The sequence below is a fragment of the Amblyomma maculatum genome, chromosome 11 (genome assembly GCF_055883805.1).
Source record: "Amblyomma maculatum isolate TAMU_Amacu chromosome 11, ASM5588380v1, whole genome shotgun sequence".
Taxonomy (NCBI): domain Eukaryota; kingdom Metazoa; phylum Arthropoda; class Arachnida; order Ixodida; family Ixodidae; genus Amblyomma; species Amblyomma maculatum.
The window spans coordinates 153035468-153050119 of NC_139354.1; the positions used below are offsets into that span (position 1 = coordinate 153035468).

The window sequence follows — 14652 nt, forward strand, 5'->3', positions numbered from 1 at the left end:
AGTCAAGTCCCCGACTCGGCGCCTATCGTATCATTAGCACGTACCATTTTCACATTTCGTCGTACAATTCACAGCGGTAGTCATCATCATCATCATCATCAGCCTGATTATACCCACTGCAGGGCGAAGGCCTCTCCCATATTTCTCCACTTAACCCGGTTCTGTGCTAGCTGCATCCACTTGACCCCTGCGAACTTCTTAATTTCTTCCGCCCACCTAACTTTCTGCCGCCAACTGCTACGCTTTCCTTCCCTTGGAATCCAGTTTGTTACCCTCAGCGACCATCGGTTATCCTCTCTTCGCACTACATGTCCTGCCCATGTCCATTTCTTCTTCTTAATTTCCACTAGAATGTCGGTAACTTGAGTTATTTCTCTGACCCACTCTGCACGCTTTCTGTCTCTTAATGTTACCCCTACCATTTTTCGTTCCATAGCCCTCTGGGTTGTCCTCAACTTAAGTAGAACTCTCTTGGTTAGCCTCCACATTTCAGCCCCATAGGTAAGTACAGGCAAGATGCAACTGTTGTATACTTTCCTCTTGAGCGATACCGGTAAGCTGCTAGTCATAATCTGCGAGTGCTTGCCAAATGCGCTCCATCCCAATCTTATTCTTCTTGTTATTTCCTTTTCATGGTCCGGATCTGCGGTTACTACTTGTCCTAAGTAGACATATTCGCCTACTACTTCCAGTATTTCGCTACCTAATGTAAACTGCTGTTCCTTCCCGAGGCTGTTGAACATTACCTTAGTCTTCTGCATATTGATTTTCAAGCCTACCTTTCTACTTTTTCTGTCTAAGTCATCAATCATTATTTGCAGTTCATCCCCCGAGTTGCTTAGCAAGGCAATGTCATCAGCAAATCGCAGATTACTGAGGTATTCTCCATCTACCCTTATCCCTAACTGCTCCCATTCCAAGTCTCTGAATACTTCCTCTAAACAAGCTGTGAATAGTACTGTGGAGATTGTGTCTCCTTGCCTAACACCTTTCTTTATGGGAATTTTGTTACTTTCTTTATGCAGAACTATGGTTGCTGTGCAGCCACTATATATATCTTCCAGCACTTTCACGTATGGCTCGTCTACCCCCTGATTTCTCAATGCCTGCATCACCGCCGAGGTTTCAACTGAGTCAAATGCTTTTTCGTAATCAATGAATGCTATGTATAAGGGCTGGTTATATTCCGAGAATTTTTCTATCACCTGATTGATGGTGTGGATATGATCGATAGTAGAGTACCGTTTCCGAAACCCTGCTTGATCCTTTGCTTGATTGCAGTCTAAGGTTGTCCTGATTCTATTAGCGATTACCTTAGTAAATACCTTATACGTAACAGACAGTAAGCTGATTGGTCTGTAATTTTTAAGGTCCTTAGAGTCCCCTTCCTTGTGAATGAGGATAATGTTCGCATTCTTCCATGGTTCCGGTACCGTCGATGACACCAGGCGCTGCGTATACAGCGGTAGTACTGCCTCACAAATGACTGTTTGACTAGCATTGTGACAAACCTCCATAAATGCGACCAATGTGATAGCAAGCTACGTAGCCAATAACAAATCGGAGCAAAGTTTACCAAATGCAGCTGCGATGATGATGATAATACAACTAGCGCCTACTTGCGGCGAGCACGCCAATCCAAACCGTAAACTAACTGTGGCCTCTTAGCGCCGTGCCGCCGGAGCTGATCACGGAGTCATCCACATACTCCGTCCTCCTCCTAGGGGGCCCTATTTTGGACCAGTCCGAGTGACCACCTCTTCTTGCTCTGTGCCCCTTGTACACCTAGGTCTTGGTTCACTTTCTTTCGCACGTGTGACGAGGTGACTTTGAGCGGTGCGCATCGCGAGTTCTTCATCCGTCTGCATCATGCCGAAGCTTGGACAGAAACATCAGGTGCTTAGTATAAACGACAAGGTGGAGATTGTCTGTGCCATCGAGACAAGGGCAAAAAACTTTGTGCTGGCACATGAGAGAGACTTGCCGCTAACTACTGTGTGTGGCATTTGGAAATGCCAGGGAAAAGCTACTCGGCAGTGCTGCCGCGAATGCAAAGAGGTGTCGAGTACGAGGATCAACATTTCTGGATGTGGAGGAGGCACTGGTGCGATGACTGAAAACAGATTGGTCGGAAAACCTACCAGTTAGCGCACCTCTCCTCGTTGAGAAAGCCCTAGTTTTCGCCTCGCAGCTCAACCATGACAACTTCGTGTGCAGCAATGGCTGGCTAGCCAGATTCAAAGCAAGGCACGGAATAAGCACGAAGACCATAGCTGGAGAAGGTGCCGCGGCTAACACTGAAGGCGCAGAAGATTGGAGGAATGGCCAGCTTGGACAAATTTTGGAAGACTATGCACTTGACGACATATTTAACTTTGAAGAGCTCGTGCTTTTCTTCAAGCTGCTACCGAATAGAATGCTTGCATTCAAGGGAGAACCGTGCACCGGCTGCAAGCATGCCAAGGACCGCATTTCAGTTGCATTCGCATGCAATATGTCTGGAAGCGAGAAGTTGCCACTTCTCGTCATTGGCAAGTCAGCCAAGCCAAGGGGCTTTAAAGGCGCCCCACTGCCATCAGGATTTATTTATAGGAATAGCATCAAGGCATGGATGACTGGGAAGCTTTTTGAAGAGTATGTGTGTTTCATTGACTGCCGTTTTGAAGCGAAAGGAAGAAATGCTGTTGTTATCCTTGACAACGCATCAGCGCACGCTGCAGTGGATGGCCTCAAGGCGCTGAAGCTGGTGTTCTTGCCACCAAACACCACAGCGATTGCCCAGCCCTTGGACCAGGGCATCATTAGAGCTGTCAAGTAGCTCTACAGGAAGAACCTGCTGTGCAAGATGCTGCTTGCACTGGAATGTGGCAAGATGTACGCCATTGACCTGCTGGGTGCGATTCACCTGCTGGAAAACTCATGGCGGCAGGTCGAGTCTGCTACCGTGCAGAACTGTACACAGGTTTTCGCGAAGTGTGCGCGGGTGACGCAGACGACGCAAGTGATATCACCGGAGTACCAGACCTAACATGTGAGAGCCTGCTGACCGAAGTACTTGAGAGGGAAGGTTCTTCAGAAGGCATTACCTTCTCTCAATTCAGGGACGTCGACAACGAAGTGGAAACTTCGCCAGACATGTCGGATGAAGCTATCATTGCCTTAATGGTGGCGGAAGTGGCTCCAACTGACAGTGACGACGACGACACAGAAAGTGTAGAAGACCAGGGCCCAACAGTGGCAGAAGCTGCGCGCGCTGTGAGGGGACTGGCCGAGAAGCTGGCTCGTGGCCTGAATGAGTCTGAAGCTGCGGTTGTCGCTGCTAGAGCACCGCGGCGTCAGACTAAGATTACCGACTTTTGCAGTGCAAAAATAAAGGCTGCATTTTTTTTTCTTTCAGCCTACTGCCCGTTTCCGCTTATTTTTTGGCAGGTAAGTGGGCAATTTTACGCTACTCCTGTTAAGCCGTAGTACCATTTAGTACGTTCTTTTTCAGAGTTCCGGCCGACTACGGCTTAACGAGGTTTTACTGTATTTCAATATCATTATAACTGAATTTCACTGCATATACAGTCGAACCCGGATATATCGAACCCAGATATATCGAATTTTGGTTATATCGAACTCACAGAATATCCCCTTGAAAATCCCATGTAAAAGTATAGGAAAGCCGCATCATATATCGAACTCAATTTCACCGATATATCGAACTTTGTACCACGCACTAGAAAGTGTGCCTTCCCCAAAGACTATCGCATCACCCTCGGCCGTTTGCTGCGTGACGTTTTCAAGCCACGCGCGGAAGGAATGAGAGGGACAGATAGGCGACCGCTGGTCTAGGGCAGCGCCGCACCCATTCCTCCAGGGCGCGTGCATCTGCGATTTTCGTTTCCGGCACGCCAGCACGTGACGTTTGCAAGCCATGTGCGCGAACGAACCACCTAGAACCAGTGGGAATGAGAGGGGGAAAAACGTGACAGAGCGAAGCGCAAGGGTGTGCCCATTCTTTTGCCGAGATCTCTCCCTCTTTCCCGGCCTTCGTTCGCAGTAGCACGCGCTACGCATGTGCCAAGCCAGCTCAGCCCGTTTTCAGACAGAACGTCGGACGCTTTCTCCAGCGTGTGTTGCGAACTCTGTGCGCGGCGGCTGATGTGCTATGGCGCCTGCGGACGTTAAAAGCGGCAGTTTTTTTTTTTTTTTTTTGCGGGAGTCGTTCGCTCTTATCGTTGGGCTGTATGCGCGGCGTAGCGTAAGATATGGCGTCTGCGCACGTTAAGAAGCGGCAGTTATTTTTTTTTTTATTTTTTTTTTGTGGGAGTCGTTTATTCTTGCATGTATGAACCAACAAAAGCACGCGGTCAGCTGCGATCATGACACTGGCTTTTAGCATTTTTTGCTTCAAACCGCATTTAGCTATCACGCTTTCCAATGATTTTGCGGAAGTGGACTACGCCCGCCCCAAGCGCGGCGTGATAAATCGAACCAGGCTTGTGCAATCAAGCCATCACGGGCACTCTGCCAAGTTCGCTCCCCGCCGCCGCAGGAGCTATCAAAAGATAAACACGCCCTGACATTGCTGCGCAGCATCTTGGTGCGCTGCCAAGAAGTGAGCTGTGGATGAGACGACCGAAACCGAGTGGCGCGCGCCATCGACATGCAAGCGAAAATGGTCGCGATTTCTGCCGCGGCGAAACAGAAACCTTGTTTTGAGCTGTCGCGGTGGCTCGAGCTGCGAGAGGGACGCAGTTCAAAGTTGGAAATTTTTCGCTCTGTCGCTGCCGCTCGTCGCTGAGATCGCTCAATCGCTTGCATGTGGGCGAGCTGGCCTTGACGTTTTCTTTCTTTTTTTTTCTTTTTTTCCCCCCAAATTCTCGGGTGCAAAAGTGGAGGGCGGGTTCATTATGGGAGTGGGTTGATTACGCAACAAATATGGTATCGTTTTTTTGCATCATAAGTGCCGTCACGAGCCAATTTCTGTATATCGAATTATCGATATATCGAACTATTTCGCGATCCCCTTCGAGTTCGATATATCCGGATTCGACTGTAGGTACATATTGAGGAACCAATCTTGAACAGCGAAAAGAAGAGAGCTGTTGCTGCTTGATTTGGAATGCTGTCAACATTGTCTTGCTGCATTTTTGGAGTTGCTCTCGCCTTCCTGAAGGGGGGAACAAGCCCCAAGTTGAAATGGTTAAAAGATGCTGTTCAAAGTTAAGCACAAGTCCTTGTTCTTGTGGCTCTGCCTGGCTGGTGCCCTTCAGCAGAACAGCAACATTTTCATGTGCTCGCTCTGATTGCCTGCAGCGCATGAGTTCCCGGTTTTAGCAGATAACGGGTCCACACTGACCTTTGCTTTGAAAGTGACAATGCAGGTACAACACTCGATGATACGAAATTTCAGCCTTGCTTTTTACACTGCAGAAAACTTGACATCTGCGTCATCAGCAGTCTGAGTGAGAATCGTGCATTCGTTTTGTCTATGATGCAGTCCCACAATCCACAGTGCTTCCAGTTACCTAGCAGCCAATTGGAGAAGATTTAGGAAAACTAAAGATTAAACATGCTACTTTTCGATTATTCTGTCATACAATGCAATTTGCTCTGCACTTCTCAACATGAATAGCAATAGTTCGAACCCCGTTGTTTTGTTGTTGGTTTTCTTTTTTTTTTTGTTAAGGGGTTTGTCATGATCTCAATGCTGTAGGAAGTTGCAATGCACCAGATATTCCTGGCAGTGCCTCCTGCAATGTCACCTTAGCAATAGAATAAACCATGATAAAATGACAATTGATTGCCATCTTTTACTGGCAAGCTTTTTTCAGAAGGTGTTTTCTGTCACGATCTTGAGTTGCGTCCTCACTGCTAGTGACCTGACAGTCTCGTGAGCAGGTGGTTGCCAGAGGGAAGGGATGTTGTCATGAGAGGCCCTCTTCCTGGAGTGGGGTTGACGGGGTTTGGTGGCAGTCATTGGCTGCATAAGAGCACGTTTCCACATGAGTCTTGATGTGCTCAGATGTGGAGGGCCACGAGGTGGGCGAGTCCTACGAGGAGCTGACGAGCGTTGCCAGTGCCCTGGACAAGTGGCGGCCACTGTTCACCACGGACGAGGAGTCTGCTGCGAGGGTCTCCCAGGAGACCACAGATATCTTCCTCACCAAGACTCTCGAGGTGAGCATCTCTGCAGTTGATCCCGTAGCCTGGAGGAGCTTTGCCTAAAGGGGTGGGCTGATGTTCAGTTCAGTTCAGCTTTCAGTTTTTATTCCTTAAAGGCCCCCTTTTCAAGGCATGCTACATAAGGTGTGGGAATGCACTTGAAACATTAAAAAAAATAGCGATGGTTATTTAACAGCTCAGATGATCGGTTTAGTTCTTGAAAAGCAGGTGACGATGCGATGACTACGATGTTGTAGGGTAGGCCGTTCCAGTCTGTAGCTGCTCGCGAAAAGAGGGAAGAAGTAAAGGTGGTAGTGTGTGATTGTGGGCACGCAACTTGAAGTGGATGACTTGTGCGGTGAGATGTGTGTGCAGCGGCTTTTATGTATGGTGCTTCATTGAAAGGTGAATAAAAAACTTGTGAAAAAGAGCAAGGCTTGCAGAAGAAAGAAAGAAGTGGCAACCTGGATTTTGCTTTCAATGCTGAAACACTGGTGTCATACGAGTACAGTCAACGACTGATTTTTCGGACTCTCAACAGACCACGAAAATGTCCGAAAAATTGGGCAGTCCGAAAAAACAAATGTGCACCAAAAAAGCTCAATTTATTGCCTATTATTCACTTTGAGGCCGGAAAAAGTCATGAATGCTTTTCTGCACCACGCTCCGCTTCCATGCTAACAGGTCCACCTGAATTTCGCTTGCATCAGCTCAGCCTGCGTCGGCTGCGCTGCTGCAGGTGAGTCATCATCGCCTCGCTCTCAGACTCTACAAGCACTTGGCGAAAAATTCCTGTATCTATGAGCCCAGCGCACAGTTCCAGCTGGTGGTCCATGTCTGTGAACTATGAAAACGAGACGGTCGATGGAATTTCGACACCAGCAGTGCGAAGGTCGTGAATGAACTGCTCGCTGCCTGACAACTGCTCGACGACACTCTCCTCGTCCAAGGCAGCCGACCCGTCATTCAGCACAAATCCCGCGTCGCGGAAGCAATTGCGCAGCGTTGTGGGTGCTACAGACTTCCACGCATCGGCGAGGGTACTAAGTGCTCCAAGCAAATCGACAAAGTAGGTTTTCCCACTGTCGAGGCACACCACAACCACCAAACACTGAATCATAACACCGACTCCGTTGAATGCCTTCTCGCTGTCGCGTTGCACGAAAAAAAAAAAAAATCTAGGCCTACACGGCAAACACACAGAGGAACAGGCAGTAGAAGCGATCACGCTAAAAGAAAAAAAAAAAAAAGGCACTCTGGCAGTGACGTTGTCCCGGAAATCGAGGCTGCTAGGCAAATATTATAGCCTCGATCCAGCGTTATTAGCTAAAGAGCGGCACGCAAGCGGCACCGGTTTCGAGGCTATCGAAGGAAAAAGTAAACAAACAAGATGGCGGCGACACCGCTCAAAATGTGTGGCAGTTGGCCCGGCTGACGCTTGGAATGTCCAAAAAATCGAATAGCCCTCCTTAGAGTATCCGAAATTTTGAGCAGTGTAATACATTGACTTTATAAGGTATGTCCTGGGGCCGGGAAAAAGTCCGAATAATTAAGCATGTCCGAAAAATTGGGTGTCCGAAAAATCGGTCGTCGACTGTATAAGGAATGATTGAAGTGGACGACACAATTTTGAACAGATTCCAGTGCAGTGATTAGATATGCTTGATGTGGGCTCGAGGTGGTAGATGGTATTCTAATTTAGGTTTTTCAAGCGATTTATATGCGCTCAATTTTACCTGAGATGGAGCAAGGTGGAGGTGGCTTTTAAACCTAGAATGGTGCCGGGAAAAGCATTGTAAGGGGATGCCCGTGTGGAGCGCTGAAACATTTCAACCACGGTGGAAAAGGCTGTCGTTGCTAGGGGCAGCACATGTAATTCTCCCTGCTGATTTCACTGGTCTGCCTATGGAACAGTGGCACGCACACTGAAATTTTGCCATCTCTGTCAGCATTCAAACACCCTACCTTTGACATCTAGTAATACTGCCAAGCTTTGAATGAAGGCCCCTGGCAGGGGTGGGCATTACATAAATATGATGTAGGAAGGAAAACCTAGAAAGGCAGTAATGTGCAAGGAAATGCAGTAGCCTGATGCCGATCAGGAGCATACGTGAAGAGAGAGAGAATGCATCTTACACAAAGTCACACCTTGTATACAAGTGACATGTGCAATGTGCACATTAGTAATGGCATTGCAACAATACAACACAGGCACAGAAAGGCATGAATAGCCAGTGTCATCATGTGTTCTCAAACCTCATAGAGGGACGACAGGTAACCGTAAAGGGGATCCCGGGCCTCTGTTGTAAGTGGTCCATATTTTGCTCAAAGCCAGGTGTTTTCAGCTTCAGTATAACAAAGGAAATTTGAGTGCACTTTCAATGTACCAACCAGAGGGAAAGTTGTACTGTGAGTGTGCACCAAAGCCTTCTAACAAAAAATATGTTGTTTGAATTAAGTGAATATCATACATCGAAATCAATTGGCAGGCATGTTCCTAGAAGTGCCAGCATAGTGAGTGAAGTCCTCCAATGCCCTTCTTGCAGCCGTGCTGGGTGTAAAAGCTGCACAAACTGGCTGTGCCTCGAATCGTCATCAGACCTCCCATATTTCTTTCACCTGAAGCATTTCACCAAACATAAGTGAGGGAAGTTGCGTAAGGAACCTCTTTGGAAAAGGTGTTATTCCATGTACGTTATGATTACTCACTTCCAAGCAAGATTAAATGGGGCCTGTATGGTGGGGAAGGAAAACAAGCGTTATTCAGACGCTAGCTCCTGCACTGCACTAAAGGACAAGCACGAGGAGGCCATGCCACTGTTGTCTTTAATTGGTGGTAACTAACAGCAGGCTTATCTTCAGAGATGCATAGCGCATTTAATGCAGAATCAAAGGCCTCCTCTGCATTCTTGCTAGGTTACTTTCTGGCCTGTATGCCATCTGTCATAGCAGGATACTGTGACTGCCAGAGCAGCAACTCAGGCTAGAACAGTGCATCCAGCTGACAGGGGGAAAATGCCCCACCCCCCTTAAACTTTTAAGAAATATAAAATTTTCTTGTTCACATGATAGAATGTTCCCTCTTCTTTCTGAACAACATTTAATGCTTAGCTTCCACACCAACAAATTTTTAGCACTCAAATATTGACAATTTCAAAAACTGGGCTGTGACTAAGTATGATCCGTTTACAACCGTGTCCGTGTGTTGGGCCGAAAATAAATAGCAGAAGAGGTACAGTGATTATCTTCAGGTTTAGAGAGGGATTGTCAGTGTTCATTTGGCAACAAAGCATGCCTTTATGGCATTTTGTTTTTAGGGAATGATGTTAGTGAATTAATGGATGCAATTGACCCTAAATGCACACTTCATTATTACGCAGATTCAGCATGATTTCATTCAAAATATTGATTGTTTATTCTGCTGCATGGCTCTCGTGTAACAGTTTTTGGAAAGACATGCTGAGGAAGTTGTTAGGGGCACAATGATTCTGTGCTGAGAGAGAAAGGTTTTTAATTGAAGGAAAAGGGGAGAGATCAGTCGGTGGTAAAGAGAGCCTGCTACTCCACAAAGTTCTACACTAACCAGTCTGTGGTGACCATTATGGAACCGTCACAATGCTGCCAAATTCAGAATGCCACTTTTAGTATATGGTCGCTATTTTTAACACTTCTCGATGTCAGTAATGTGCACAGACAAGCTAAAGGTGACTTTGTGAGCTTGATTGTACCATAACTATACCTGAGCTGGGTGGCAAAATGCATGCAAAGAGTGTTGGTTTGCTTGCCTTGGGATCGTGTTCTTGGTGTGCATGTGACTGTTTAGGCTGGTCAAGTCCGTGGCTGCAGGCCTGCGCATGCTTTATGGCTTACTCATGATCCTGTCCATAACGATGGTAATGAATGGCGTCCATTGCTTCGAGGCAAAGCATACGTGGCAGAACAAGAGGACAGGTCACGATGAATGGGCCACATACACCAAAAGTGGGACTCGTGCTAACAGAGCCTACAACAAGTCAGTGACCAGTCTGACACTGGCAGGCACTAGGAGCCACCCAAATATGAAGAACACGTGTGGAAGCTTAAAGGGACACTAAAGAGAGAAAGGAAGTGGGTTTGCATCGATGGAATGCCAGTTCCTGATTACAAAAAAACCACTCTTACTGAAAACAGAGCTGTTATAAGGTAGTAAAGAAGAATAACAGAAATACAGGTATCGCCACCACAGCCAAACGGCCGAGGCTCACAACTACAAATCACGTGACGCGCTAGGGATCCCGGAGGCTGACAAATGCGAATTACGTTGCATGTTTGAATGCGGTAGTACGTTTTTTCTCAAACATGATAACACGCTTTTATCATACGTAAACGACGGCGAAAAGACAACGTAAACGTTGCAAGGCAAATACAAAAATATACTTGGAGGCGCCACAGGCGCCCACTTCAGTTTTGGTTATGTTTCGGCTCAGGCATTTCGTGCACACTCGGATAGTTTGTTTGAACCTGCAGCACCTGAATTACGAGCTTGGAGCAGCAGATGGGCCTTGATGGTTTCCATTTGAGCATTCGGAAGCACGAGCGAGCGAAATCCGCTACCGCTGACACGCTCCTTCGTTCACATTTCTGCGCCAACATATCGCCGCCGTTGCCGCTTCGACTGCTGCCTGACCGCTTGACTGCAGCTACGTACGCCACGAAAAGCGTACATATGCTAAGTACCGAAGGAAAAACGCATTATCATTCAATTGTTCACTAAATCATGGCACATCTGACCAACATATACTGCGTCAACAAGACCTTCAACGTGCTATTTGCAGGCGTCGTAAACAAAAGGGGCATACTTGCTGCTCATACCAAGGAGAGCGTCGATATATTGCGCTCTTCGCCCGGCGAAAAAAAGGGCCTCGGGTAAAAAGTAAAAACTAAAAATAACGAAGCACCAGAAATACATTACAAAAGGTTAAAAAAAAATTATTTGTAAAAAAAAATAAAAACACCGCCAGTAGCGGTAAGACTCGAACTCGCTATTGCTTGCTCCGTAACGTTCGGTGCTAACCGCTCGGCTACGGCGCGCCACGGGAACCGTGGAAATCTTTCTAGTTTTTATGTCATGGCCCCATTTGCAATAAAGTGTTTCTGCTGCCGGTCTAAAAATTAGAACTTCATCATCGGCGCATGCTGCCTGCTCTCACGTCTTGCAACTATTGTTCTGGATGCCTATGCGCACTATATTGTGCGCTGGATCCATTTTAACATGTGGAATTTCACAGCGCTGGCAAATGTAGTGGCGCCGGCACTTCAGTCATGTTCTGCTACTGTGGACGTAATTTTCGCTGAACACGGAGCTGTAGCACAAACCTTGAAGGAAAAAAGTGTGACGAAGCTTCAAAACTGACAAGCGCAGCAGCGAGGACACTATTTTGCTGGTAACGAAATCTTATTTGTATGTAAACATGTCAGGAAGCGTTGCAATGACCGAGGGCTCGGTTTGTTTATACACAGTGCAAGAAGGAGCGCAAAAGCTTGAGAAACATGTAAAGTATTGTGCATTACAAGCGCTCTATGTTTTTTTTTTTCTTCCTTTATGGGCCCATCGCTCGTTTTATTTATTTCGGCTGAGGCCGTTATTGCGAGTACGCTGTTGCCATGTTGGCCCATGAGGGATGCGACGCCGCGGGCCGCGCCGGCTCGCTAGCTATCACGTAGTCTCCTCTTACGTCATAGTGTGCGTCACTCAACTCCGACTACTTAGTCGGACGGCAAAGTTTGAATTCGACCGGCGGGAACAAGAAAAAAACCTCAACTTCTTATCGCAATATCTCAGCAATTATTCGATTTTTTGCTGCCGGATATGCGGCGACAGTGTCACCAAATGTAGTTTATTAGATTTTCATACCATCTTTGGCTGTCTTTAGTGTCCCTTTAAAGACAGAAATGTGTTCAAATGTGAAACAATGTTATTGCTATAAGATGTTTCAAGACATTGCACGCAAGCAAAGCACTCCCTCTTACTCGACCGCTAACTGAAGCAGGCTGGCAACCCAGTGGTTGCACTGAAGATGATGAAAACAGCAGACAACTTGCTGCCTTCATTTTTGGCAGCGAACACACCTTCAAGATGGATAATTCTCATGTGTTATAGGTTGTGTGCTTCTGCAGCCTTGTCATTACAATTTTTGTGATTAATGGTGCACTTTCTTCTCATAGCTTGCAGGAGACAAGGTGGCCACAGAAAAAGTTGCTTTTTTTGCCAGCCACGAGGCCCTAGTTAACCTTACATCAGCGCACTACTAATTGTCTTTGTTTATGATGCACAAAAGAGATCTTGGTTTTGAGACAGGCTTTTAGCACAAGTCACACGCTTTAAGAAACAGTGAGAACATGCAGTATATAATGGTGAATGGTTATAGTCTGAACCACATTTACAGAAATATATGAAATGAGAACAACATGCGGTTGATTGGGGATATCGACTCACATATCACTGTATACTGTATCAAATAACATTCACATGCCACTCTTTAGATGTGCCATAAGAAATAACTCACTTGTACTGTTGTGGCAGAAAATTCACAGATACGATGCGGCTGGAGAGGAAGCTGAGGCCTGCAATCCTCAATGCTCGCATTCAGTTAAGCTTGCTTGAAAGCCTTGTTCAGTTCAACATGAGCCAGCCTGTTGTGTCCACTTTACGTACTGTGAGGAACCAGCATGTGAAATAAATCAAGGCATGGCTTCTTCATTAAGGCCTAAATATGTATACAGTGAAATCTAGTTAATTTGAGCCTGGGTAATACAGGCAATTTGAATCTGCCTTTTTCACAAAATGTGGCACCCTCTGAGAGTGGTTGAAAATTTTTCTTCTAGTGCTTGAAAACACCCTTGGGAGACGCAGCCAGCTGTGAAATGGCAATGTGTGTTCTTGACAGCTACCACCATCTGTCGCACACGTATGCCATGAATAAAAACTGCATATGGCCTCCGAGATAGGCTCAGGTAGCGCAGATCGCGGAGGCTAAGGACTGCGCATGTGCAGCTGGGGTTGGTGGTTTTTTTTCAACCAGGGGAGAGGCGCGCATGCGCATAGCAGCCTTGTGTAAAAGACTGATTAGGAGCGCTGTCCTCGCCGCCATCTATGTACGTCTGTGGCTTTGGACGCTCCTTAGTTGGGACAGAGGCAGGCTCTCTCTGGTTAATTAGGGCAGGGTACACGTGTTGAGGATTGACCCTTGTAGCCAGTGATTTCCCAGATAGACCTCCTCAAACCTGAATTACATGGAACAGTGGTGCCCACATACAAATTGAACAACAAACTTATTACACTCCTATTCGAAATTTAGAGTATTTGCAGATTCTTACACAACATGCAAATTATCCAATTTTCCTGGGGTTTGTGTGTGAAGGGTGTGCTTATTGGTCTTATCGGATGGTGAAAACACTCAGTATCAATGTGGCTCCCAATTTCAATGGTTGCAGCAATCTCCGTGCGGATATTTTCAAGCCAACTGGTGTTCCACCAGGTTGCTCCACGGTGCAATGGTTGCCCAGGGTGAACCAGCAATGGCTTTGCTTTGTGGAAAGGGCTACACAGTTGATCACAAAGGATGCCTGAATATGAAGCGGAGCAATGACAAATAATGATTGCAGAGATGAATACCTGGCTGGTGGTTATTGGAATCCTACACTAATGACCATTTGTTAAGCATATATTTGTAGTGCAGTTTTTTTTTCTTCGCTTTAAAGCTAATTATCTCAAAGGACAAATTTTTTCAACAAATAACCTGTTTTCTCAGGAAGCACAAGTATTAGAAGCATTATTTTCACCCAGTACCTAGTGTAAATAATGACAGTGGTTGCTTGCTCGCAGCTCTTTTTCTGCAGTGCTTGGACTCACCCGTGCAAGCGACACTAACCCATTCAGTTTTTATATTTTGTAAATAATGTACAAAGCTCTGTGTGTCCTTTCTTGCTATCACTCCCTTCTGTACTTCTCCTCGTTATCCCTCCTCTAATCCTTTTCTTTCCCACCGGCCGCAGCTCGGGTGCTTAAGATATTCAAAAGCAATTGCTGGCAACATTCTTTTCCTTCCATTTTGATTATTATTTTAATCAAAAACTCTCCATCACCTTTGTTAGGTGATGGGGAGTCTACTGGAAACTTTTGCAGGAAAATTTGTTGCACAAGGTGTTCATTGCCAATTTGGTCCTGAAAATTAAAAGACTTCACTAAGAAACTCAAGTAAAATAGCAAACTTTTTCCGAGCAGTGCTCCTAATCCAGTAAGAAGAGCACAAAGGGCAAAGATAATAGTGTGTCGGCTGAGGAAAAAAAGAGGTCACAAATATATCTGTGGGAGTGTATAGGTGCAGTGCCTAGGATATGCTGACTAGTGTGCTGGCCCTAGGTGGTACCAGGAACAGTGACTGCCAGCACTGCGGGCATTCAGCATGCTAAAGGCTTTCACACAGGCTTGAGGAGTGTGCGTGTCTGGCAGGCAGTCTT

At 46.4% G+C, this 14652-nt stretch overlaps 1 protein-coding gene across 1 annotated transcript in view; it reads left to right on the forward strand.

Moving 5' to 3' along the window:
- The window catches only part of LOC146175200 (uncharacterized), a 164520-nt gene that overhangs the window by 49556 nt on the left and 100312 nt on the right, over positions 1-14652 (forward strand). Inside the window, exon 7 of the mRNA XM_084584642.1 lies at positions 6014-6168. Coding sequence (XP_084440768.1) covers positions 6014-6168 — 155 coding nt within the window. The remainder of the gene's footprint in view (positions 1-6013; positions 6169-14652) is intronic.